The 27,894-nt window shown below is 44.2% G+C and overlaps 1 protein-coding gene across 2 annotated transcripts in view; it reads right to left on the bottom strand.

The window, feature by feature from the left end:
* Positions 1-20,671: 20,671 nt before the first annotated feature.
* Positions 20,672-27,894, bottom strand: part of fam78ab (family with sequence similarity 78 member Ab) — a 37,548-nt gene continuing 30,325 nt past the window's right edge. For both annotated transcript variants that reach the window (XM_039764389.1, XM_039764388.1), the window contains one exon: positions 20,672-21,614. In XM_039764389.1, coding sequence (XP_039620323.1) covers positions 21,089-21,614 — 526 coding nt within the window. In that variant the 3' untranslated portion in view covers positions 20,672-21,088. The remainder of the gene's footprint in view (positions 21,615-27,894) is intronic.

Here is a 27,894-nt window from a genome sequence, read left to right as displayed (position 1 = left end):
ATCTATCTATCTATCGAGACCCCGAGTCGATTTGCAAAACGTGTTTGTTTTTCTCTCAGTAGCGCTCAGTTTTCATTGTTAATTCGTGTGCGTCTTCACAGCTCAAGTCTGACGGAGCTCAGTCTCATTCAAGCATCATTTTCCATGACAGGATCTGATTTCAAAGAAGAGCAAAGACAGGGTGGGCGCTGAGAAGAACATGACCTCCTCATTTATTAAGGGGGTAGTGGGGCTCTGTTAAATGGAGGCTCAGCGCTCATATTGAGAAAGGCTGGGGCAGTGGTAGAGTGGTAGGCGGCTCACAAGGACGAGACGATGGTCGGCTTAGGCACATCTATAAACGCAAAGACCCCCAACCACTGCATCACGATGTGAGCCCAGGGGAGCCACTTTACAAGTCAGGGCTCAAATGACGGGTAATTCTGACACCGTTCTATTGTGTGGGTGAAGCGGCCTGCATGCTGCTTATTATAGAAAAGGCGCTATATAACACTACCAGCTCACAGACTCAGCTCACTATGCGAACTTCCTGGGTCAGCTCACTTGCTAGACTTCATATTATACAGGATGAGTCAAAATGAAGTATCACACATCTCAAGGTAGAGGCAGCCGAGTGGGTTGGGCAGGGTGGGGTCCTTTGAAAGGCGAGCCCTTGTAGTTTTCAGTCGGCCACATGCCTTGGCTCGGTGCCCACCGTGCTTTCGCTGTCAAAGCTTTCGTCAAAACCAACGAACCCATCATCACTACGCAACGCGCCTTCCGAACGCACTTTAACATTCCTCCTAATGATGATGTCCCAAATCGAAAAACAATTCTTCAGTGGGTAGCTAAATTTAGACAGACGGGGTCAACATTGAACATAAAATCTCCAGGCCATCCTCGAACTGGACGAGCACCTGAAAACATCCAATTTGCAGTCTGTCTCCTAGACGTTCAGCGCGCTTCTCCCTTAGGCATTTCCAACACGTCTTTGAGAAGGATTTTGCATGAGGACCTTAATTTCCATCCCTTCAAAATGGTGGGAGTGCAGGAACTCACTGAGAGAGACTGGGAGAGCCGTAGAGAGTTGTGCGCCAACATTCTGCAAACCGTTCATCGAGATGCCATCGTCGAGGCCCATTTTCATTTGAATGTTGGGTAAATAAGCAAAACTTTGGCTATTGGGCTGAAACCAACCCTCGTGAACTTCATCAGAGACCCCTGCACGGTGAGCGGGTTACAGTTTGGTGCGCCGTTGTAGAATTTGTTATTGTAGGCCCTTACGTTGGTTTTGGTTTTTTTTTTTTTTCGATTACCGTCACTTCAGAACGTTACACTGAAATACTAGAGAACTGGAAGAAACTGATCTGGTGGATGTCTGATTTCAACAAGATGGGGCCTCATCTCATACGGCTTACGCGGAGATCCATGCAAGTTTTGCGGGGAAGCCGATCTCCCTGCGCGGCGATGTCGGGTGACTTTAACGATCGCCTGATCTCGCTCCGTGCGATTTCTGTCTCAGGTCGAAGCTATCCACACACCGACCTCAAAACCTTGAAGCCCTCAAGGATTCTTCTATTCCCCTTTGAAATGGCCGAGCGAGTCATGCGAGCGTTCAGAAATCGCCTCGAAGAGTGTAACGTTAATGATGGCCACCGCCTTGAAGACATTATTTTTTAATCACAGTGAAAATAATCTATTTTGTATACCCTTTCTTGTGTCGTAATTACATTCATTTTATCTTGTAGCGTTTTTGTAAAATAAACCTCTGAAATGTGGTACTTCTTTTTGGCTCACCCCGATTCCATTTCACAGGTAGAGATAACGGTGCTGACGTTGGCGATGAAAGGCGCTATATAAAACCGCAGTCACATCGGCCTCCATTGCATGGCTGTGTGTCGCCGGATGAGCCTCGGTACACGGAGGGGCTCACATTCTAGACACATCGAAGCTGTTCTGTTGTATGCATAAAGGGTCTCAGAGTGCGGTTCACTGTGCAAGGCGCTATATAGAACCACACGGTTACAGGCTCACTTTAAACCATCTTCTGTTTGACCCTGGACGGCTCATTTCACCTTTTGGTGCCCCCATTTCAGCAACACAGAAACAATCGATCTGCATGTGTAAATGGTGTCGGCAATGAAAGGCGCTATATAAAATGGAGGTTCAGGAGTTCACCTCACACAAAATGTCCTACTGGCTGAGCCAGGGTTCACATTTTAGCAATATGGAAGCCATTTTTCTTGGCACGCGGAATGGTGTTTCATCTGAAAAGTGTTATATAAAACACAAAGACCCCCATGAGCCCCTTTACATGCCAGGTTTCTACTGTACAGGCAAAGTGGCCTGGATGGTGAAAGGCGCCATATAAAATTATAAAGTGCCTTGCTCAGTTTCCACCCCAGTCTGCTACTGAGCTTCATTATCTTAGACTCAGGAGGTCCATTCAGTGTCACTTATGAGGGTCTGCTGTGCATGACTGCATAAAATGTTTAAACCTGTAAGGCCTTCTGCCAAGTGCCACCCTAGTGACACCCTAGTGACATGCTGGACATTAAGTAGATGACCACCAGCCACTCATGCCAGGCCTTCAGGCACAAAAACACCTGTGAGCCCACCTTGTTAGAGAGGGGGCTCCAGTTGTCCAGTCTGTCAGCACATTTCTGCCAAGCTGTGGCATCAGAGGAGTGTACCCTCCAATTTGGGTGGGTTTCATAAGGGCAGCCCATGTATTATTAAGTTTACTGAACCCACTCTGTCATACTGAAATTGCATCGATGGCATCTGGTGACACGAGCACTCAGCGAAGTGCATCTCCTGTGCCTAGCGAGTGTCACCTGAGACCCGGTGTTAAATTACCACGCTAGACGATGCCAGCCTGTGGCTATTTTTGATGCCGTCCATACCAGCTTTGTAACATCAGACGCCTCAGATTAGGCCAGTCAATCCTCATGGAATGTGACGGGCAGTCATGGGGGTGGGGGGGGGGCATCAGCCCACTTTTAGAATGGATTAACCCTCGCCCTCCCCAACACCTCATCATCTTCAAAGGCTTCTGAACAGGAAAGTAGGGTGGCAGGAGGACAAGACGGTCCACATGGGGTAGGTAGCCTGATCCTGGGGTTGATAAATCAAACTGATCAAGTGGGGACCCTCGAGGTGTCAACGTGCCTTGAGCCCACCCAGGTGCTAAGGGCCACAGTTCCTGTCCTTCATTTTCTAAATTCCATAAAGTTGTAAAGGAAACCAACAAATGAATACAAAAATAAATAAATGGGATAAGGGGTCTGCTGTGGACAAGAGACCACCGTGAGCGTGACGCGGTTCTCTTGTGCAGTCTGTTTACTTCCAACTCTTAAAAAATGAAAGATTAAAAAATAAAATTATAAAATAATAATCCAGTTTCTTTTTCTCTATCAGTCTTTTAAACTTTCTTCTATCAACTCAGGGTCATGGTGGACGCGATCCTCGGGTTCAAGTCGTGGACCAACTCTGGGTGGGACATCAGTGGGCTGCAGCTGATTATGTCCTATAAAATGAATAATAAGGAACACTTCTGAAAATGGAGGGTGGGGGCTACAAGACCCCCCACTACGCCACGCATCTGCATTAAGTGGAGGATGAGTGCCCCCCACGTCTCTGACGAGAGGCAGGAAGAGCAGAGTGGGACGACGTGCCCGCCACACAGCTGTCCTGCTCATTAAAGAGTAATGGGGGCCTCCGCAGTGACAACGACTGGAGATGGAGGGGCTCGCGATCTCATGTGACAGCAAATGACTGAGTGGGTGAGTGTGAGTGAGTGAGTGTGAGTGTGAGTGTGAGTGTGTACACATATATGGCATGTGTGCTCTCGGGTCGTGTCATAAATGTCACACGTGCAGGTACTGTATGTCTGCTTTATCAGTTTAAAGTGGATGTGTTTGCAGAATATGTTGGTACATTACGTGTGTGTGTCTTTATGTACGAGCTGTGGCAGAAAAGTAACGAGACTGATTTTTTATTTACCAAAGTTTTTATTTTTTTCAATCCCTTTCAAAGTAGTTCCCTTGGGCAGCTCCACACCGATGGAGACGTTGTTCCCACTGTTGGTAGCAGCGCTGGAAGTCTTCAACCGGTATGGTCTTCAGCATGTCCGTTACACTCTTTTGGATGTTTTGTAAAGTCCCGAAATGACGTCCTTTGAGGACATTTTTCAGTTTAGGAAAAAGTCACACGGACTGAGGTCAGGTGAATAAGGGGGCTGGGGAACCACAGGAATGCGTTTTTTCGATTGTCCTTCTGCTCAATTGTGAGGTTTTTCGGCACCATTTTGGCACCGACCTGTCGCATGTGCAAATGTTCAGTCAAAATTTGATGAACGGTAAATCTGTTCAAATTTAATTGTTCACTCAACATTCATAATGTTAAACGACGGTCTGATCTCACAAGAGTGTTCACACGTTCGATGTTTTCATTGGTTTTCGAAGTTGAAGGCCTCCCTGAAAAACTTGAGCTCGGGATAAAGAATGTCCCCCATAGGCCTGTTTTAACTTTTCAGACGTCACACTTGCCGTTTAATGGCACAACGTTGCTCCAAATTCCGCTGTTCCATTTTGCGTGACGCACAACCAAAAACACAACTTCGCTAATAGCAGTCACAAAAATCACGTAGTTAATGGAAGGAGTTGAAACTCGCACTGAGCTATGGGAGGGTACTGATACACGGGCTCTATCAAGGACAACAGCTCAGCGTTGCCAGATCGCTTGCATTGTTGCCAGTCTCATTACTTTTCTGCCACACCTCGTAAACCGTCTAACTATGTACAGTACATGTATACCTACTGTATGTCACATTCATGTCTGCTCACGGTAATATCTGTGCATGAGCGTGTCTGTATATACAGCCTGTGGATCTGATCAGTTGTATATGCAGCAGCACCCGGCAGAAATACCTGACTAATATAAATGGGCTTTCAAGGCTCTCATTTGCTCTCCATATCTGTCTGCCTGTCTATCTCACTCTCTCTCTGTGCATACTGTATATGTTATGGCGGACGGCCGGGACGCCCCTTCGATGGGTATTCAGGGGGAGCAGCCCTGGACGGTGCAGTACGCTGGATGGCCGCCCACCCTGGGTAGGCGCGGTGCCTCAGTTTCTCGCAGGGCTTCATGGGAGATGGAGTTCTCCACAGCCCTGTTGGGGTCTGGGGTGGCCGCCAGGGGGCACGGCATGGGTACCTGAGCCCAGCTGGACGAATCTTCAGCCCCACCCAAGGGTGCAACATGGAAACAGGTGATGAAGCACCTGGAGCACTTCTGGGTAGGCCATTAAAGGAGCCAGCAACCGCCACTCAATGGCCAAAGTCGGGTGGAAGGAGGAGTGATGGTGGAAGAGAAAGAGAGAGGAGTGTTTTGGTGTGGTACTTTGTGCTTTGGGACTGTGATATGGCTGGGGGACACGGGGAAGACGTGCCCTCCAGCTGAAGAAAATAAAAGTTTATCTATTTTTATACGTGCCTCCTGTGTCCAATCTGTGTCGGGTCAGGCACAATATAGCGCCTTTGTTACAATGTATATATCATAATATATAATAATAATACATATGTATATTATTTATATATATATATATATATATATATATATATATATATATATATATATATATATATATATATATATATATACACAGAGTACACAGGCAAAGAAAGTCAGTCAGTCAGCCATTTTCCAACCTGCTATATCCTAACAGACGGTCACGGGGGTCTGCTGAAGCCAATCCCAGTCAGCACAGGGCACAAGGCAGGAACAAGCCCCAGGTAGGGTGCCAGCCCACCGCAGAAGAGAGAAAGCATAAAGTATAAAGTGATATATACTCATATATATACATACATAGTCACACACACATGCTTAGGAGATATCTCCAGGACATCACGAGGTAAGCAATACCACCCTGAGTCGAGAGGGGGCGCTGTCTGTAACGACATCTCCTTTCACAAACACAGTCACACCTGGAGGATAAGCAACATCACTTCCTTTCCATGAAAGGAAGCCCCGCCCCTTCTGGGAGTGCAATATAAAGACCAGAAGGACCCCTGAAGTAGGAGTACTTTACAGACCTGCAACTGCGGAAGACACAGCGATGCCCGCTCCCTTTGAGCCTTGTTGTTGGCAGAAGCTGTTAGTCTTCATTTATGAGTGCATTTTTCTTTTCCCTTTTTTTTTCTCTTCTGTATTAATTGAAATACTTTATATTTTCTCTATACTTTACTGTGTTGTGCATGCATATATATATATATATATATATATATATATATATATATATATATATAAATAAATAAAAGCTGCTATGTCTCTGTCATTTATTGGTAGTTTAATAAAATGCATTGCATAACTCCAACAGATGTACATCATACTCATTTGTAGTAATGCATTTTATTGCTACAAATGTTAGCGATGAACCATCTGTTGGAATTTTAATCCGACATGCATTACAAACTACACTCCGACAGGTGGTGCACTGCACACGTTAAAGCTGATTATTTAGATTTCACCCTGTCTTAGATAGGTAGCATAGCTAGCATATGTATAAAGAGAGAGTGTTAATACACCCACAAACACACACACATATCTTTTTTTTCAGTACTTTCATCCTGTGCTTGCTGGGTTAAACTCCAGTTTCCCTGTGACCTGCTCAGGATAAAGCTGATTTACAAAATGAATTGAAGGAGAAATGGATGGATGGATTTGTAAATTTATGCCCAAAGCTATCAAACTGTATACGTGATATAGTAATTTCTTATTATTATAATTTACATGCTGGGGGTCCAGTGGTTAGTGCTGCTGCCTCACAGATGTCCAGTTGTTGTCTTTGTGGAGTCTGCATGTTCTCCTTGTGTGTCTACAGGTCTTTGTCCAATATCACTAAAAAGATGTACAGCTTAGTCCAAAAGGCACTGTGTGAGTTTCTGTACACTCACGCATACGTATATGTGTGTGTGTGTGTCTGTGTGTCTGTCTGTCTGTGTCTGTCTGATTGTCTGTGTGTCTGTCTGTGTGTCTGTCTGTCTGTCTGTCTGTCTGTGTGTGTGGTGTGTGTGTCTGTGTGTCTATGTCTGTGTGTGTGTGTATGTGTCTGTCTGTGTGTGTCTGTCTGTCTGTGTGTGTGTGTGTGTTGTGTGTGTGTGTGTCTGTCTGATTGTCTGTGTGTCTCTGTCTGTCTGTCTGTCTGTCTGTGTGGTGTGTGTCTGTGTGTATATTCTATATACTGTTATATATATATATATAGGTGTATATATACTGTATATATATATATATAGGTGTTACCTGTACCTGTTAAAGACAGGCTATTACATAAATGTATATTTCATGCCCTTTGTGTGCCCTCAGTGGTCCTCCTACGCCTTTCTTTGTCTCAGTCGCGTCCCCATAACGTGTGTTTCTCAAACTCTGTCATTTTGTGGCGCATTGCTTGCCTCCTGTTTGCTTTTTGGTTACCACCAATGGAAGAGGGTCCTCCATTATACCTGTCATGAAGACTTCTATTTGAATTCTTGTGAGTACTTGTTGTTTCTGAAGGCGACTCTGCTCGTTTGCTGTCGTCTTCTGTCCCTTGAGCTCCACTTGACATCTTAAACAGACTTGAACATCTGAGAATGATATCGGGAACTGAATGAAGCTTCTCCATTAAGGAGCCACCCCAACATCCTTAGGTGGAGGTGCGAGAGCACGTCTATCGCTGGCCACACACACACACACACACACACACACTCCTCCTCCCTGGCTGAGCCTTCACTTTACCGTCTCACACCTCATCAGACACAGGATGTGAATTCTTGTCTGCACCTCCAAAATGAAATTTCCACCAGTCGCTGTGCTGCTTTGGTCTTTAGCTTTGTTCCTTCCCGAACTTCTGTTCTTGGAGCTTTGATGTCACTTTAGAGCTACTGTAGTTTTTCATATTGTTGTCTAACACACAAATCCCACCGCTGACGGCAGTTTATTTGGCTGACGTGTAAAATCAGGACGCTGCTCAAGTGTTTGCGTATCTGGAGGACAGCCGGGTGAGGTGACCTGCTCGGAGCTGACCCTGCAGACTTGCTGCATCCCACCGCTGACACCAACGTGGCTCTCGTCACCGCACACCCAGCCCACTGTCTGCTGGGCTGAAGCTTCTTCCAGACTGGTGGGCTATCAGTCTGTCCTCTGTCCTTCTTCCATGGCTATTCCACTTTTCATATGGGGCAGCTATTACTTTTGCCTAGACTTCTACAATAGAGCTTCCGGCATGATTTTTTTACAGCCAGATGCCATTATCTTAAATTAATTTTGCAAACAAATAAAATCATTTAAAGAAAAACTGCCTAATTTTAAGTAAGTTAGACTGGACGACCGTCATGTGAATTTAAAACTGACTTTCCATTACTCAGCCATGGAGCGCTGGCCCAGTCAGGCATGCACTTGACTATAAATAAGCCAGCCTGAAAATAGATCAGTCGTAGTAGTGGGGGGATTAGGGGGATGTTTCTGCCCCTTCGACTTTTTGGAACTGAATAATCAAAGTTATTGAGAGAGGGCAGAAGATCATCGCTGGCCGCCATTTATAGGGCTGTAGCTTCTCCATTTTGTCTCTTTGCAGCAACAGATAAGGGTCTGGGTGAAGAGTGGGTGGGTCGGCCGCTGTGGTCTGTACGAGTATTCCATACAGGAATGGGGCGTCACTTTAGAAAAGGTTTGGACATGGAGGAGAACCCAGTATGGCCACCCTTCTCTAGGAGAGCTGCTATTAAAGCTTTGATTAACTCAGGCTTGTCCAGCTTGGGCTAGCTGAATACTGTTGGGGTGGGGGTCTCAATGCGTCCCCCCTATGTTAACTAGAAGAAGAGAAAGCCGACCCGCTCAGCACTTCAACGATCTCACAATTCATTTTTTTCTTTGATTAATTCATCTGCTTGCTAAGTAGAAAGTGCCGCAGCATAAATCCCACTCAGGGGGCTTTCTGAAGCTCGCCGGCAGATTTATGACGGCTCTAAGCAGAGCGAGCTTTGAAAGTCCAGTGCACTCTGCATAATTTAATAGCTGCGTTTTATGAGGACTTGATTAGTTTAATTCAAGAGACAAAGACGCCAGAAATCTTCCAAAGAAGTTCTTCATCTTGATTACTGGGCTGCAGGGATTTGATTGGAGGGGACCCCTGTCCATCACAGACAGACCCGCCCATTCCCAGGCCTCTCCCTAACATGTGGTTGGTTGGCATCTGCTAATTTTTTTTTTAATTATTCTGCTACTATGACACACCTCCTGTGTATGGAATTTCAAACGTAAGGAAAACGCACAGGTGACATGACGTGTGACGTGAGGCAGAACTGCACTGTAGGAGGGGTGTAAACAGCGGCGGGGTATTTCGAGATTAAACCCCTTTGCAATATGACAGTCCCAGCTGACTGACTGTAGACAGAAATATAATCTATAGACTTTATAGACTTAAGTGGGTTGTGTCTGCATTGCTGCTTCATACCCGTGACAGTAAAGACCCTGTAAACCAAAACGTAATGTCACGTGCAGTGCTTAGTCAAAAATGGACCTTTTCACATTTTTATGTTATATGACTTTGAATAATTTGGCTTTTTTTGTTACACATCAACAGAAAAAAAACTCTTTAATGTCAAAGTGACAATCAGTTTCTGCGACCACAAGGGGGCTCCACTGAGCCCCAAACCTCAGACCCAGTGTTACCCAACACAATGGGTTTTTAATTTTCACCCACACTTCTGAGCACAAATGCCAGCTGAAACATCCATCCATCCATTTTCTAACCCGCTGAATCTGAATACAGGGTCACGGGGGTCTGCTGGAGCCAATCCCAGCCAACACAGGGCACAAGGCAGGAACCAATCCAGGGCAGGGTGCCAACCCACCGCAGGACACACACAAACACACCCACACACCAAGCACACACTTGGGCCAAATACTTTAATTAAATGCATTTCTTACTCCTGTCACCTCCCAGTTGAGTGTCACCTGCTGCCCCCCGACATGATATGAGGCAGAGGGTTTCTTTTCAAGCAAAATCCGGAACTGCGGCCGGTTTCCCCGGGTTACATGAAAACCAGTACTGTCCTCCCTCAATGGCGCCCCCTGGTGGTACACAAGGACTCCAATTCTCATACAGCCCTGTGGGTGTCCTGATTGGGGTCAGCCTTGAGGAACACTGCCACCTTCTGTTTGGGGGTATAAACCGTTCCTGGAATCCATATTGAGCCAGTCCATCCATTATAGATGAAAGTTATAGGGCATTGCAGCCGGGTTGGGTCTCCATTCCAGCATTCCTTCCATTAAGGTATCCAGTCTGGGCTGGGATGTCTGTCCTTCCTCTCGGGCACTTACACGGCTAAATGAATTACAAATATAAAACACAAAATGGTTGATCACATGAGTGTTCACACCCTTTGACATGACACGTGACACCCCTAAATCTTCAATGGGGCAACCAACTGGTTCTACAATCTCCATCAACGGAGCACCTGAATGTGGAAGGACCAGCTTGTAGTGAGTCAGTATGGTGGTCTAACCTCCAAAATGAAGACAAAAGAACACAACAAGTGACTGCATGAAGAGCACAAGTCAAGGGACGGAGACAAGAGAATCTCCAAGTCACTGAATATCCAGTTAAAGCAGTCGTGAAGGCATGGAAATCTGCTAGAGCAGGCCGTCCACAAAAAAATGTGAAGAAGACGAGTGAGGAAGGCCATCAAGAGACCTCTGATTGCAGGGAGTGACAAGCAACAGTGGCTCATACTGGAGAAACTGTGCAGACAGCAACTGTGCCCGGGGGGCTCCACCAGTCGCAGCTTTAAGGGGGTGTGGCAAAGAGAAAAAAAATGCACAGGACATCTCAGATGAAGGCTCATTGGCAGACTCGGAAGTCGACTCGAAGATACTAAGGCCTGATGAGACCCCAATTAACTTTTCTGGCCATTAGACTAAACGTCATGTCACATCACACATTATCACAATCACATCTGGCAGAGTCTTGGTGTGATTCAGTGCAGCAGGACGTGGGATGCTTTCTGGGAATCAAATGGAGCAAAAATACGGAGAAATCCTGGAGGAAAACCTGATGGAGTCTGCAAGAGGCTTGAAATTTGAGAGAAGACAGCAAGACCAGAAACACAAGGAGAAGGCTCAGAGAGACACAGAAATGGCTTCAGAAAAACAAGGCGAATGTCCTGGGGTGGCCGACTCAGAGTCCACATCGCAATCCGACGGAGAATTTGCGGTGGACTTGACAGAGGGCTGTTCACTCAGGACCTCCATGACACCTCAAAGAGCTGAACAGTTCTGCGGAGAAGAAGAGAGCAGACAGAAAGGGACCCGAGCACAGCAACTCCAGGCTGTCATGGCTGCCATCTACGAAAAACTGGCGTGAAGGGGGTGAGTGCAGTTGTGTTTTATGTTGGTCAGTAATTCCGGCCACTTTGCAGAGATCTGTTTTCACTTTGACTGTTGATCAGTTGTGAAAAAAAAAAACCAATCAGTCCACTGGGATTCAACGTCGTAGAACAAACGACTGGGAGAAACTCCAACGGGGTGAAGGCTTTTTCTAGGCGCAGATTTTATGAAAGTGAAATGCAGTTGTGAAAGTGTCTCCTATTCCATGAATCATTACGTCGTTCCCCATCACACTTCTTCAGTTCCACGCGTGTTTGATAGTCGAGGCTCATGACCGAGAGAAGCCATTGAGTGGTGGAACAGCACCGCCATTTCACTACAGGTCAGGTCAGGTTGGGGGGCATGCACTGGGCCACCGCATTGCAGCACCCACCACACAATGAAATAGCTCTGGATCCCGGATGGCACCCCCAGGCAGACACGCGGTCCAGTCCCACCCTCTGGAAATGACCCTCTATCTGCTGTAGCCAGGTGTTACATGGGCGTCCCCTTGGCCTGGTCCAGCCACTCAGGTCCTTAACAGTGAGGGTCCTGTGAGCCAGATCACTAATCGCACCACATGGCCGTAATGCCGTAACTGACGTTCACTCACAATGCAGGTCATGTGCCTCTTTTGGGACTCCAGTAGCAACACAAAGTCAAACCAGCAGGACCCAAGGATTCTCTGAAGAGATGCAGTACTGAAGGAGTCCAGTCTTCATCTCAGGTCACTGGATAGCATCCATGTCTCGCAAACAGGAAGCACCAGGACTCTAAAGACTAGGACGTTCGTCCTTTTGCAGAGACATCAGGAGCGCCACACACCCCTTTCCAGCGACCTCATGACCCTCCATGCTGTCCCAATCTGTCTACTGACTTCATAGGAAGAGTCATCAGAGTCATGAATGTCACTGCAGAGGTAGGTAAGCCTCTCGACGAGGTCGACACTCTCTCCACCGACAGACACTCTGCTGATGGCCGTGCCCACAAGGTCATTAAAGGCCTGCATGTTGGTTTTTATCAAGACACTCGCAAGCCCAGACACTCAGATCACTCACTCAGTCTGTCGAGAGCCCCCATCAGGGCCGTCAATGACCCCACTACCCCACACCTAAAACCTGCCAGTCTGTGTGTGCAGCTGTAACATTTGAGGAGACTTTACCAAGTTATGTGTATAAAGTGGCATCTCCTTGAAACAAAATAAACGTAATGTTGAGGAGAAGATCCAAGATTATTGTGATTCCCAAGGCTTCTCATTTTATATGGAGAGGAATAAAATTCAGATGAAGACGACAGACATGAGCACTATGGGAACTGTCCTACTGTGACAGACTTGGAGAACTAAACCTGTTCCGGGTGCAGCTCTGGCCACCACCACCAGGCTACAAGTAAGACAGAGCAGCACTTGAAGCTATGCAGATGAGAGCAACCAGGTGCATCATGGGACTTCAGGACATGTGCTACCGTGACAGACTCCGGGAGTTTCACCTGTTTAGTCCCGAGACTATGTAGGAACCTGACCCAGATCTTCAAAAGGCATTGATCCAGCAGGAAATTTTCAACTACACGTTGAATCGCATAGTCAAGGACACCACTGGAAATTAAGGGGACTGGAGCCAGGAAGGACTTCTTCACGCAAAGAGTTGTGGGAATCTGGAACACAAACTACCAAAACATGGAGCGGAAGCAGAAACCTTCACAAACTTTAAGAAGGATCTGGAGGAGATGTTGGGACAGCTACGCTATTAGCTAAACAAACGAACTGGATGGATTGAAGGGTCTCCTTTTGTTGGTCACATTTCTTATGTTCATAAACATTAGCATTTTTTCAAAGAAACACCGAAATGATAAAGTCACCTCGACTTTTATACGTTGTGATGGACGGTGCACATGGGCAGGCATCCTGGCTGGGATGAAGTACGGTTCCTTTAACTGGATGGGAGACCAGCCCTATGACGACACTAGAACCAGGATGGAGATCGTCCTGTCTCGCCCAGAAAACCGACAGAAGATGCCAATGCGACAGTGGGTACACGGGTATTCCAGTTTTGTTGGACCCAGCCAGTATATTTGGACTGGGGAAGATAACGGGTAGGACAACGGTGGGCAACCCCCAGAACAATAGGAGGCCTCTTTTTGGGCGATGTTACCTGTGCAGATACCCACAAGCCACTCTGCACATTGTAGTCCCGTAGAACAACTTTGTTGAGTTCCATGGACGCCGCCGGAGGGGTGCCAAAGAGATTCCTCATCCCTGATTTGTGGGACTTCCATTTGACCCGAAAGTACTTCCATCGGGATATGTCCTAGAACCAGAAGTACTCTTGTGATCGGAATAGAAGAAAATGCTCAACCTCATCCAGGCGAGTCAGAGATGGAAGAGATGGAAGTGGACAAAGCTCACCTGAGTGGGGTAGAGGAGGAGAAAAGAAAGATTTGTGTTGGTTACACTTTTGGAACCTTTGCAGAAGGTGGTGTGAAAAGCAAACCATCTTTATTATAACAGGAGTTGGTGTCTGTGGGGTTGTGTTTTGGGGATGGATGATCTCTGGCGCCCCATACTGTCCACAACATGTAATGTAAGATCATGGAAGAGTGAAACAGTAAATGTCCAGGGATGACCATCACTCCTCATGTACTCCATGGTAAATCTCGCAGTGGCAGAGACAACCTAGTTGTCTAAGGCAGGCAGCTGCATGCACAAGGTAGTAAGTCGGGTAGCGCCACCTGATCAGAGACACCCAATCATCTGAAACCAGTGACTTCTTACTTTGCATGCATGAAATAGAAGGTCACGAAAATAATGAAGCAGCATTAGTCGTGATGTCCTTGCATTGATGGATTAAAGGCCAGAAGTCCACATGACCGTCATCATCAAGTTCTTCCACGAGAACCCTGAATGCCATGAGGACTGATTGAGGTCATTTATGTTAGGTAGAATGCTTAGAGGGGGCTTGCTGGATGGTCTCGTGGCCTTGGATCCCCTGCAGATTTTTGTTTTTTTCCGTCCTCCCTGGCCATCGGACCTTACTTTTTTTTTCTATGTTAATTAGTGTTCCCTTATTCTAAATTAAAACTTTTATTTGTCTTTTTTCTCTTTCTTCATCATCTAAAGCACTTTGAGCTGCATAATTTGCATGAAAATGTGCTATAGAAATAAATGTTGTTGTTGATGTTGAGGGATACCGGCGGACTGTGACGTGCACTAAAACAGGGAGTCATAGGAGCAAAACCAGATTAAGACCCCCATAGGCCCCTGGGTGACTTAATGAATGGAGCTCCTTAGGAGATAGTTGACCATACTTTATAATGCGGCACGCAGACACCCTGCTGTTTAATGGGTATGGAGATTCGAGCGGTGAAGAGGGGTGGGGGGGTTTTCTCCCCTGATGATTTTCGTATGCAGACATTAAATTGGGTCCTTGGTGAATCCGGTACGTGGAGATAGTCAATGATAAAAAAGTCCCCTGCCTTCACAGGACCCTGAGTGAGTACCCAGAACACCCTGATGGTCAAACCATCCATGTATGGGAACAAAACAGTAGAGGCGTCTCTAATTATCATGTTTCCGTGTCCTGAAACTTGTTGTGGATGTAATACAAGATCACTGAAGAATGAGGTCAAGAGAAGATGGCCACCAGTCATGGGTGTAGAGGGCTTGAATTGGGCCAGCACACAGGATCGGCAGTTTTTCATACTTCACCGGCTTTTCGGCACCTCCCACTCTGACCTACTAGGGGGACCGTGACTGTCCGATGTAAAGTTTGAATATCAGCTCCCACACCCCACTCTTCAAATGAATGTTCGAATCTGATTGCGTTCAAAACTCCTACAGCTTCATTAAGAAGTCGAGCAGCATTTCCAATATAGCGGTTAGGAGATCCAAGAAGCCGACAATAACCGAGTGAACTACAACTTCTTGATTTTCTCTTCAACCACTCCAGGGTACCCCATGGCAAATCTTACAAACAAGTGGAATGCACGAGGTTACTCCTGTCACAAGGTGGCAAGTCGGGAGAACACCAGAACCACATTTTCTGCCGGAGGACACACACACTCATTTTCTTGTTCCTGTGATTTTTTGTTTTGTTTACTGTGTACGTGTGGACCACAAGACCATGAAGACATAAAAGTCGAGGGATGCTGGCAGATAGTGGGGTCATGGGAACAAATTATGAGCAACTTCTACTCCTGCAACTTCATGAAAGACTGAAACAGGACAGGGGAAGAATATGTAGTCAACTGTATGATGGCGTAAGTCAAGCGAATGAGGTGACAGGATCATCTCTTGAGGTGACACATGCAGAATTACCATCATCCTTTATTCGGCGTCATAAATTTCGTGAAACCTCGGAATCGTAAAAACCAAAGGAAGGCTGCAACAAGTCATGTGACTGTCTGGGAATGACATAAGAGAGAAGTTCTTGTCCCCTTGATTCTTAAGTGAGAACCTGACGTATAGCAACGGGAAGGAGATAGCAAGATGTGTGTACCAGGAAGCCATGGAAACCAAGCGGCAGCATCGTTCAGAAGGATAACCGTCATTGCCTCATTCAAACAGAAATCATGAAGGAGTGAAACTTAAAAAGACGGGAGGATGACGAATGGTCAGTCATGTCCACCAGCTTGTGGGTCAAAGGGGATGAAATAATGGGGAGGTACACAATGATTTATTAAATCCACCTATGAGGTACAAATCGGTGAAAAACTGAAATACAGGTAAAATTCCATTACAACGAACTGCCAGGGACCTAAAAAATATTTCGTAGTAATGAGATTCTGTGTTTGTCACTATAGTGCTTTCTTTAACTTGCGTCCAGGCATCTGCAATCATTTCAATAGCTTCTTTCTTGTTAATTTTAATCTTCTCCTGTCTACAAGTTATGCTGACAAGAATTTTTCTCAGCATTTCCTTGCAATAATACACTTTCAGGGTGCGAATGATGCCCAAACCCAATGCTGTGCAATTGGGCGGGAGGAATTCAACGTGAACATGAAGCATGATGTGGGCAGCACAGTTATCAATCAGATGCCGAATCATCCTTTTCTTCTTCTTCATATTGTGAGGTTTATGAACTCTTTTGGGATCCCCCCACCCAATGGGAACGACACGCCGAAGTGCGTCCCAAAGTGCGATTGACGCTTCTGTGGAAGACTGTTTGTCTGTTGCTAAGGCAGGGCAATAAGAGGCTCTCAGCACTGCAGTGAAGCGCCACAGAAGTGAATCCTAAAAGATCGTGGGTGCATTATAAGTTCCTGTCTTCCATCCCAAAACATGAGCCTGAGTCTCAGTACTTTAGGAAAACCAGCTTTATTCAGCTTGAAACAGAAGCAGCAGGGTTATTTATTGTTGCGGATCTGCCGCTCTCCTATACAGAGACACAGCAGTCAGACAGGGTCATGACCAGGTTAGTGGCCAAGTAATCCTGTGCCCTGCATTTACAATGTGCCTCGGATCACCCATCGAGATCTTTACTGTTTGCTTCAGTGCCAAGCTGCATCAGAGCTGCGAGCCTGCTGTTGCCCCGGCAACAGGTAAATAGTCTTCCACAGACCCGGTGATCGCACTTCGGGACGCTCTTCAGCGTGTTGTCCCGTTGACAGAGGTCCCAAGAGAGTTTAGAAACCTCACCTTTTCTTGAATGAGTGCCGTATTAATAGGAATGTTTCTTGATCGAGCCTCACTGAACAACATAAAAACGGCTTTTTCAACATCTTCAAATATTTTTGCAACCCAAGATTTTTCTTCTTTTTTTGCTCTTTCAAGAAAGTTCACAGTGTCGATGGCAAAATTCCGAATTCACTGGCAACGTCTTTTTTCTTTTTGCCGCAATCGAGAAGTTTTATCATTTTTTCGTGTCTGCCGTTTCTATAGGAGGGTGACAATTAGTTAAATTCCAATGGATGTTTTTCAAATGTTGACGAGAGATAAGCAAAAGGTATCACTGAAAACCACCGAAAACAAACACAGCAAAAACAACAGTACGAGGAAAGAAAAAAATGTACACATTTGGGGATCGTTGTGCACAACTGAGTTGCGACCACAGAGATAACTGCTCTGTGGATGATTCATTCAAGCATTTTGAGGGAACTTCGTTGTGATGAAAGTATCTGCTGATAAAAATACTTAAATGTAATGAAAATTTCATTGTAAAAATATTCATTGTAACTGAATTTTACCTGTAGTAAAAGTAACGGGAACATATCAGATAGTCGGCTGTGTGTACCGCGAAGCTCAGCCTCAAATTTTACCGACTTCCTAAATTAACGTGAATGACACACTTAGGTAAGATGTATTTGGCTGTACCAAACTGTAAATCTTCACAAGGAAATTGTCGTAATTGAATGTTGTTGTTTAGTATGTATATTTATGTGTATTTTATGTTATTTTTCACAGTTTCTGTGATTTGCTTTTTTTCTTTTTTTAGCTTAATTCCACAAAGTTTATGTGCTGTTCTGGAAGAAAAAGACACAATTTTTAAGCAGAAAACAAGGAAATAAGACATCATTAAAAAACAAAACAGGCTAGGATCATAAAAAGCAAATCAAGGCGCACTTGCAGAGGAACCAAAGCCAAAAAGGTACAAACAAAAGTTGTGAACAAACAGTTTAGTAAACGCTAAGTAGGCTCCGGGGATTTGTCCACAAACTCAGATAGAAAATGGCCGAAAGACAAACGCGTCTTTGTAAATGGCATCAAGATTGTGACCCTTGTGGCCTCAGCCATAATCACCGTTTACAAAATTGCATCAAAACAAACAGCAAATATGAACTTTATAAAGTAAATTTCAAAATGTTAAATAGATGCCCAAAAAATTAGAAGCAAGGTCCACATAGAAGAAGGAGAGGAGATGCCAGGAAAAAATGGTTTCACCGGAGACTCAGTTATAAAGGGCCGCGCCTGCCTAGGGGTTTTTAACCTCAAATTTAAAGACTTACTTATTGGATATTTTAACCTCCACGATCTGAGACTTTTAATGGATTTTGTTTTTTTGATTGAAGATTGCACTGCACTTTAATTTGGACACTGTTTTGTTTTTGGAGTTTTAATAAAAACTGTTTTTTATTATTCACTTTTTTTACACCGACCCCTTGCTACGTATGTGTCCTCATTTGCCTGGCTCATCTCGGTAACGTTATCAAAAGTGGTGGATTCAAGAAGCTCCCAAGCATGAGGGAGAGCATGGAGCCCACCCGCAGCGTCACGGACCATTTCTGGACAACAGCAAACAATATCAAGAATGTCCATGAAAAGAGTCTCACATTACTCATGTCACATAATCGACGTGTTAACTCGTCCATTTGTATTCTCACAACTTCTCCATAAATTAAAGCCAGGGCCGTCTTAACATATGGGCACAACGAGCACAGGCCAAGGGGCCCACAATGTTTCTGATACCCATGTATGTTTCGGTTTTACTATCAAAACAGGGACCCCAGTGCTTGGGGGGGGGGCCTAGGATGCTGTTCAGACGGCCCTGAATAAAACTCGTGAATGAATGCAGAATGAACTCAGAAGTAACCACGTATTTGAACTGTGGACCACCACCATTACAAATTCCATTCACATCCACAACTGGAATGACTCAGGATTATTTAGCGGGGGTCTGTGAAACTTGCTGAAACCCCTCTGATATGCACAAGTGCAAGGCTGACCCCAAACTCCTGGTGATGTTGGCTATCTCTGGTTGTACTCGTCTCTAAGTGCACAATGCTGATAACACATGACATGCAATGATAGCCAATGGTTAAGCTGTAACAGGGCTGGACTCCTGACCAATCAATAAGGAAGAGGCGGGGACTTCAACTCAAAAGCTCTTTCTTGTTTAAGCGCATTCCATTCTATATATAGTTATAGTTAAATAGTTTATTTAACAATATTTTAGCAAAAATACACAGGATTTGCACGACTTGACACACGGATTCTATCTATCTATCTATCTTTACGCTCACGAGAATGTTTTCTGGAGGTGATTTATTTAACAATATTTTAATTAAAATTACGTTCATTTAAGATGTTGTGAACGTACAAACGGACAAGTTGACACGTGGAATATGCAACACGAGTAATGTGAGATTTCTCTCGTGGACATTTTCGATAATGTTTGCTGTCGTCCAGTGAGGGTCACCCATAGACGATTGTTTTATTTGAAACTTCGCTATTTCCGTTCTGCACGAAAATACGAGATTACAAATTTTCCTCGTCCGTCACTAAACTGCATGGGTTTAGTTATGAAAACAAATCATCCAGTAAATGTTAAGGGAAAACATAAAGTAGTAGCTCAGTTTTAGGAAGATGATAACCGACAAGATCCGTATTATTTCTCGGAGCGAATGCGTAAAAGACGCATCATGAAAGAAAGTTGTGTGGGTAACAAAATAACGCAGGACAGTCATAACTTTTGAATTCCCACTGTTTTTTTTTTTTTCTTTTTTCACATGAAATCAACATTGTGTACCTGAAATCCATTAAATCGCTCTATTCCCAAAAGTTCCAATTCCGTACACATTACATGGGTACACCATTCTTGGGGGGAATGAGGAGGGCTAAAGGAAGTCATTGAATTAAAAAAGCTTCCTGTGCAAACACAATAGCAAATTGTCCGAGCGTCAACAGGAAAGAGACACAGCTTGTTCCAAATCACACATGCACAACATAAGGATCAGATGGGAAAGAAATCGAGAGTAACGAAAACATGATCACCAACCACATGAAGTAACCAAGGCGTGTATCCCAGGCGGGAACACCTCACTCCCACAACTGACAATTTCTGAGAACACGACTTCCACAGCAGGCAGAAAGCCGTGGCCTCCCGACATTTTATCGCTTCCTTCTTCTTTCCCAATCTCTGAACATTTGGGTGGAATTGGTTACAGTTTGTACGATGGAACCATACAAGTTGGGGGTCGTCATCCGTCCAGAAGTACCTGTGTTTGTAAGGTCAATGCTAAAGTTTGAACGCAAAGCAAGACACAAAGCTCAATCCTCAACCAGTCTCCACTGAACGCGGATTTTCGAGTTCTCAGTCTCGTCAGGATTTGTTAGGCGGGAGATGCCAGACGATCCCCAGGATCTCCAGTGCTACGTTCTCACAGTTGAACACGTCGTAAATGAAACAGGGTGAAAGGGGGGAATTCGCATTCAGGTCACCAATGCCCTCCATCTCTTGAAGCCCCTGAGATGATGAAGTCCGTCAAGATGAGTCACGTGATGTTGAAGAGCGAGGGGGCGGGGGAGGGACAGGGGATTGTCACGGCGGTGGGGTGGGGGGGCAGCAGGTGCACATTTTTTTTGGTGGGATCTGAATCTATCCCTGGGGAACAGGGGATTCTGTATCCAGCACTTTTATTTAAGGCAAAGATTCCTTCATGAAAAAGCAATGTAAACTTAAGGCCGCATGGATTGACATTTTGCATGTTAGAAAAGTATTTTGTGTTCCTTTTTGGCGAAAAGAGACCCCTGCCAGTTTAGAATCAAAAATATTTTCCCTGTTTTGAGTATCCAAAATGAAAAAAAAAAAAAAAAGTTGAGATGAAAAAATATGTATCCATATGAATACTTCGAGAGGTCCATCAAAGTCAAGTATTTGTTTCAGAACACAAGCATAAGACTGCCAGGGTTCAGTTTGCACAGTGATAATCCGAGCCACGTGTGAAGGTGCAACCTCAGAAATGACATTCATGGACCAAGACATCCCCTCTTTCACTGCTTGGGTTTGATCACCACAATGGGATCCCCAGAGGTTGGCCGCCACATCAGAACCTGAGCATCGTTGGCATTGGGCTTCAGCATGGCGTGTGGTGGGATTGGTTCATTTTGGCTGAGGATCTGAGGCTGCTCCTGGGCGATGGGCTCCAGCAGTTTGGCACGCTGGCCCAGAGGTTTGCTGGGGTCCACCTCGATGTGCAGTCTCATCCGCCACTTGATGGTGTGCAGTACGATGGTCTCACTGGTGGCCTGGTTCATGGCCACCAGCCAAGTGGTAAAGCTTTGGTCCCTACGGATACTGGTCAGTTGTGCCACGTTGCTGGCACTGACGGGTATGCCCCAAGTGACGCTGGGGTAGAAGTTGTCGTTCATGCTGACCAGGAACTTGGAGTCCTTTTTGGTTGGGCCTTCAATCTTGTGCGTCTCCGTCGTATTGCCATACCAGGGGTAGTTCACCCCGTCCGAATCACTTATTGCTTGGGTCTTCTTGTCTCTCAGATCTGGGAGCTCCCAGCTTGACCTGAAGAAGAGGAAAACAAGAAGAAGAAAAAAAATCACACATCAAAGGAGTTGAAGGTACAGTCTGGGAGAACTTTAGCCATTTCAGAACATTACTAGACTGCATATGTCAGGAGAATACCAGAGACATTCGAGTCCACATCATGTAGGGTGAGCTACACTATAAAAATCTTACAGGTCACCAACACTCGTCCACTACTTCAGACCATGCTCAAAATGTCCAGTTTGCTAAATACGACTCGTGTGCTCAAACTGTGTAATACCCTAGTGAGACCACATCTGGAGTCCTGTGTGCAGTCCTGGGGTCTCATGTATAAATGGTGCGTATGCACAAAAATGTTGTGTAAGAACGTTTCCACGTTCAAATCGCGATGTATAAAACCAAAACTTGGCGTAAAGCCACGCACATTTCCACGGTAGCTCTTACCCTGTCATACGCAAGTTCTCTGCTCGGTTTTGCAGACTGGCGGCACCCAACGTCAAAGCAGTGCTACTGTTCCTGTATGGTTTATCTTTCTTTTTAAGATCCACATCACTGACACGGCTTTATAAATACACTGAAATTAATTTCATGTTGTTTATTAGTTTAATGCATCTGATTGTAATTAACCTGTAACAATATAATGGTCCACAGAATGGTCAAACTATTCCAAATACCATAACTGCTTTAGCGTTGTTACTCTCACTGCACCTCGGATCCCACAGCGGATCATCTTTTTCCATATTACTCTCACTGTACCACTCAGAGTATTTATATCACTGTATCTGAGTGTGAATCACAGCTCAGCAGCTGATCGGAAAGAGAATTATCAGGATACAGCATCAAGCACACATTTCCTCAGCCATACGCACAGTCTATTTGATCTGCTCTCATATGACAAACACTTCAGAGCCTTTCCTGTACGGACCTCACGATTCAGAAACAGTTTCATCCCAAGAACTCTAAATGCACTCAGTCAGTCCATCGAGTGCTCCTTGTAGAACTGTCTGTACTTATAAGTACAATCATCTCACTGTAAACTTGCGATACAGTTATATTACATAACCTGAGGCACTTTATAAAGCGCGTATTTACATATGATGACAATATCATTTTTAAGATGAAATGCATGTTTATTATATTCCTTCTATATAAAAGCGGTCGGGATTGTCCTTCCGTCCCGTGAGTGCTACGCAGGCGCTGAGTTTCACACGCCCGTCCATTTTGCAATGCACGATGGGATTTGTAGTTTTGTTTTTCCAGGTAAAAGATGATTTTCTACTCCAGACTGTGCGATATCTTCTTCTTGTTTCTTACTATGTAAAAGCGGTCGGGATTGTCCTTCCGTCCCGTGAGTGGAAAGTGTAGCGGTATTCCGCTTATCACAGACTTACTACTTGCAGCTTGCGGTAGCGACATGATGTGAGCAGAGCTCCCATCGTTCTCTTGCTTTTGTGCGCGATGCACTGGAAAAATAGACAAAATGATGTCTCTGGAAATAATTAATGTTGATGGAGTACAAATGCCTCACCACGTAGTAAATATCAGGGGGGTTCAAAAGGGCGACCTCAATATAGAAAAAAAGTTTAAATTTCATCAAAAAAATAACAGAAACTACGAGTATTAAAGTAATAGCGCTCAAATGCAATATAACCAAATGAATGAGTTTGTATAAAATATCAAATTGATCTACATATTGAATTGCCTTAAGAAGTGGTCAACTTAAAAGTCGGTCGCCTTAAAAGGCGGGTCAGCCTAGTATACAGATAAAACTTGAACTTTAACTACACGGTGCCGCAGTGCTAGCGAGCCACTGGCGCTCCGTTCACGGATTGTTCCCGCCTCGCGCTGTATTCTTGCTGGTGCTGACGCAACACTGGCAGGATAGATGGATAGAGTAATTAAACTTGTACTACGAAGATATTTCAATGTTCCTTAAAAGTTTTGAAGAATCGTCATTCTAAGCTTACAGATGGCTTAACGTCTATTACTGAGCTGATTGTGTGGCGATTGGTTACTTGGAGAAAGAAAAGGAAGGACAGGAATTGGAGGTTAGTAAGTTTGAAAGAGACAGTACTTCTGTAATAAAGTATTTCATCGAAGGTCACGCACGCCGCTGCAAGCATCCTGTGTGAGACATGAACAATCACTGCGCCACTGTGTTCACATGTTTAATAACACGCTTTAACTCCTATCATCATGAAAATGATATCATGTATACATCTCAGTATTTTGGTTATTCAGAGAGCTGTAATATCACAAATGTAATGGATTCTGTGTCCTGTCGGAGGAAGAGAAAGCCCGTTTAAGAAGCACGTAGTGATTCACACACACAGAGCACATAGAAAATCAAATACAAAACAAAGCATGTAACGTGCTACTTTAGTTACGATGGGTTTTGAGAAATTAGTAAATTAAACGATTTTAAGATGAAGTTTATGATGTTCTACTTTAATGGCAAAATAAGCTTTCATGTGACACTCAAACAGTGGGCTACGACTCGCCTTTTCACGGCGACTTTGATATTTGACAACTTCGTTTTCTATTTCGGGCACTGTGCGACTTTGTGAACGTGAGCTGTGGAGTTTCTCCGACATGCTATGTCACTCAATTATCTTCCTTTTGTTGTTTATGTCACTGTTTAAACCAACAAATAGTACATTTTTCTTTGCCTCCACTTGGTATTCGCTGAAATTCTTCTACTTTCCCTCGTGCTTTTGCCATTGCCTTTTCACAGAACGCTGAGCTTAAGGGCTATTTATATTGATTTGCATATTCAAAGAGGAGTAATTCTGGGAGGAATAGGGGCGGCGCAGCAGGCGCGTGCATGAGCGTTACTTTTCACGCTCAACGGGATTTATGCAGCGGAAGAACGTGGAAGTTGGCGAGCGCACAGATTTATGCATCTGGATTTTTTTGTGCATAAGCACATTTCCACTTTTGTCTGTACGCCATGTTATAGTGTGAGTTCTATGCACAGCGTTATGCATGAGGCCTCAAGTCACCATACAAGAAACATAGGGCAGCACCTGAAGCTGGGCAGAGGTGAGCAACCCAGTGTGTCATGGGATTTAAGGCCATGTCCTACTGTGACAGACTCCAAGAATTCAACCTGATGAGTCTCGAGCAGAGAACACTGCATGGGGACCTCATCCAGTTCTTCAGAATCTTCCAAGGCATCAATAAAGGGGATCCGACAGAATTGTTTCAGCTTAACGGTGAGTCACTAATCTCGAGGACATCACAATTGGAAATGCATTTAGAACTGAAGCCAGTAAGGACTCAAAGAGTTGAGGGACTTGGGAACAAACTACTGAGACATGGAGTTGAAGAAGGAACTTTCAGAACCGTTAAGAAGATCTGGAGGAGATGTTAGGACAGCTGAGCTGTTAAGCTAAACAGATGAGTGACAAATGGATGGAAGGTTCTCTTCATTTTTGTCAGACCTGTTTAGTCTCAAGTAGATGAGACTGCGTGGGGACCTCATCGAGGTCTTCAGAGCCCTTAAAGACATCGAAAAAAGAGATCCAGCAGAATTCTTTCAAATCAATGGTGAATCACCTACTCGAGGACATCAGTGGAAATGAAATGGAAATACTGAAGGACTGAAGCTGTAGCGCTGCCACATAAAGATAATGTTTTCTGCTGTTGATCGGTTGTTGGGGGGGAATAGTCTTCTGACAGAGATTGACAGCGGTACCCCAGAGGTGGAACTTCCGGTTGGTTCGGGGATTCATTTGCATAAAGCGCGCCGTCTTTGAGGGAGAAGGGGAGAAAAGAAGAACATCGGATAACAGAAAAAGACAGATCAGCTTCTGCTCTGGCCATGGGAAAAGCCTAGGAGCTCCTATCAGTCCTGTCAGAAGGTGGATGGTCTTCTCTTTAGTACCTGGGAATCGATCGTTCCGCTATTACCTATGGACTCGGGTGAGCGATCAAAAACGGACGTACTATACTTTAATCATGGTGCAAGTCTGACTGTATGTCTCTTATGACGAAGAGGAGATTGGTTATATAGTCCGCTATTTTCAGGACTCCTCATCAGCTCGCCGGCCATTGCGAGAGTATTACAGTGGACTATTCTGCGGATCTATTTATTATCTCTGGAACAGGATTTGGGGGAATGAAAACTGTTGATGTGTAGATACTTATATATGTGTGTGGCGCTGCAAATTAAGGGTTACTTAGGTTCGGGCGGGGCGATCCATGTGTAAGGGATTGTCTTGCTATTTGTTGTTTATTTGATGGACTGCAAGGATAAATATGGACTATGGTGTGCAGTGACCTATAAATGCATTGATATTAAGGAATTGTTTTACTAGAATAAAGGCGATACGGGAAATTTATTAAGGTGTGATATTGGCCTATCCTTTTATCATCTGCCTTTAGCTAGGTCAGAATAGTGGTAGCATTAACCTCAGGCTAGTGCTTGAGACGAATTGTTACAAAGCCAGGAATGACTTCTTTATGCAAAATGTTGTGGGAATCTGAAACAAACTACTGAGACATGGAGTTGTGAAAGAAACCTTGAGATCCTTTAAGAAGGATCTGGATGTTGTGTTGGGACAGCTTAGCTATTAGCTAAACAAACAAGCTTGATGGATGGAATGGTCTCCTCTTCTTTGTCAAACCTGTTTAGTCCGAGCAGAGAAGACTCTGTGGGGACCTCATCCTGGTCTTTAAAATCCTCAAAGGCATCGATAAAGGAGATCCAGCAGAGTTCTTTCAACATAACCTCGAGGACACCAGTGGAAATGCATTTAGGACTGATGCCTGGAAGCTACTCTTTATGCAAAGTGTTGAGGGACTTGGGAACAAACTACTGAGACATGGAGTTGAAGCAGAAACCTTCAGAATCCTTAAGAAGAATCTGGAGGAGATGTGAGGACATCTTAGCTATTAGTTAAACAAACAAGCTTAATGCATGGAATGGCGTCCTCTTGTTTGTCCGATTTCTTACATTCTTAGGTATTATTTGATTTGTGTCTTTTATTGCCGTGTTTTATATTAGGATTATTTATTTGTAGCTTTTAAGTGAACAAACCCAGCATTACTTTTGCTGGAGCCCTGGTAGGCCGGTGCCAACTGCATACATTGAGATGACAATAGACGTGTTTACATGCGCCTCTGAAGCCCAGTTATTCACAAAAACCTGTTTGCTAAAATGCTACGTAAGCCCTTATTGTGGTCAGAGAACCCGGGTTATTGGTGTTTGAGAAACTTGGTGTACGGAGGCAGATTTCTCCACGAATAACCCAATTCTGTATCCATGTAAACTCTTAACTGGGGACCATTAAGGGTTTTGTTGTCTCCACGTGTCCACTGCTCTTCATCAGCCTGTGTGTGTTACACGGTTTCAGCAGCCACGGATAGAAGCGTCCATAAAATAAATTTCCTGAGGCAAACACTCGGATGATCACATTATTACTAATCCTGGCTGAAATCACCCATCACAGTGTTCAATAGGGAACATGGCTAGATGTTCATAAAACAAACTGCGCTCATTTAGGTTAAGTTCTTTCAGGGGTGACAGTTCAAGTGTGGACTGCCACATCCATGACTCACTAGCGGAAGGTTTCCAAGTCCTTTCACATCTCTATCTATCTATCTATCTATCTATCTATCTATATATTATATAGTGCCTTTCATATCTATCTACTTATCAATTATATAGTGCCTTTCATGTCTATCTATCTATCTATCTATCTATTATATAGTACCTTTGATATCTATCTACTTACTGTATCTATTATATAGTGAATTTCATATCTATCTATTTATCTATTATATAGTGCCTTTCACATCTGTCTACTTATCTATTATATAGTGCCTTTCATATCTATCTACTTATCTATTATATAGTGCCTTTCATATCTATCTATCTATTTATCTATTATATAGTGCCTTTCATATCTATCTACTTATCTATTATATAGTGCCTTTCATATCTATCTATCTATTTATCTATTATATAGTGCCTTTCACATCTGTCTACTTATCTATTATATAGTGCCTTTCATATCTATCTACTTATCTATTATATAGTGCCTTTCATATCTATCTATATTTATCTATCTTTCTATCTATCTATCTATCTATTATATAGTGCCTATTATTTATCTATTTATCTATTATATAGTGCCTTTCATATCTATCTATCTTTCATCTATCTGTTTATCTATTATATAGTGCCTTTCACATCTATCTATTTATCTATTATATAGTGCCTTTCATTTCTATCTATCTACTTATCTATTATATAGTGCCTTTCATATCTATCTATCTATTTATCTATTATATA

The sequence above is a fragment of the Polypterus senegalus genome, chromosome 9, assembly GCF_016835505.1.
Source record: "Polypterus senegalus isolate Bchr_013 chromosome 9, ASM1683550v1, whole genome shotgun sequence".
NCBI classification, from domain to species: domain Eukaryota; kingdom Metazoa; phylum Chordata; class Cladistia; order Polypteriformes; family Polypteridae; genus Polypterus; species Polypterus senegalus.
Note: the sequence above shows the minus strand (reverse complement) of the source record. Positions and strands in the feature narration are given on the sequence as shown.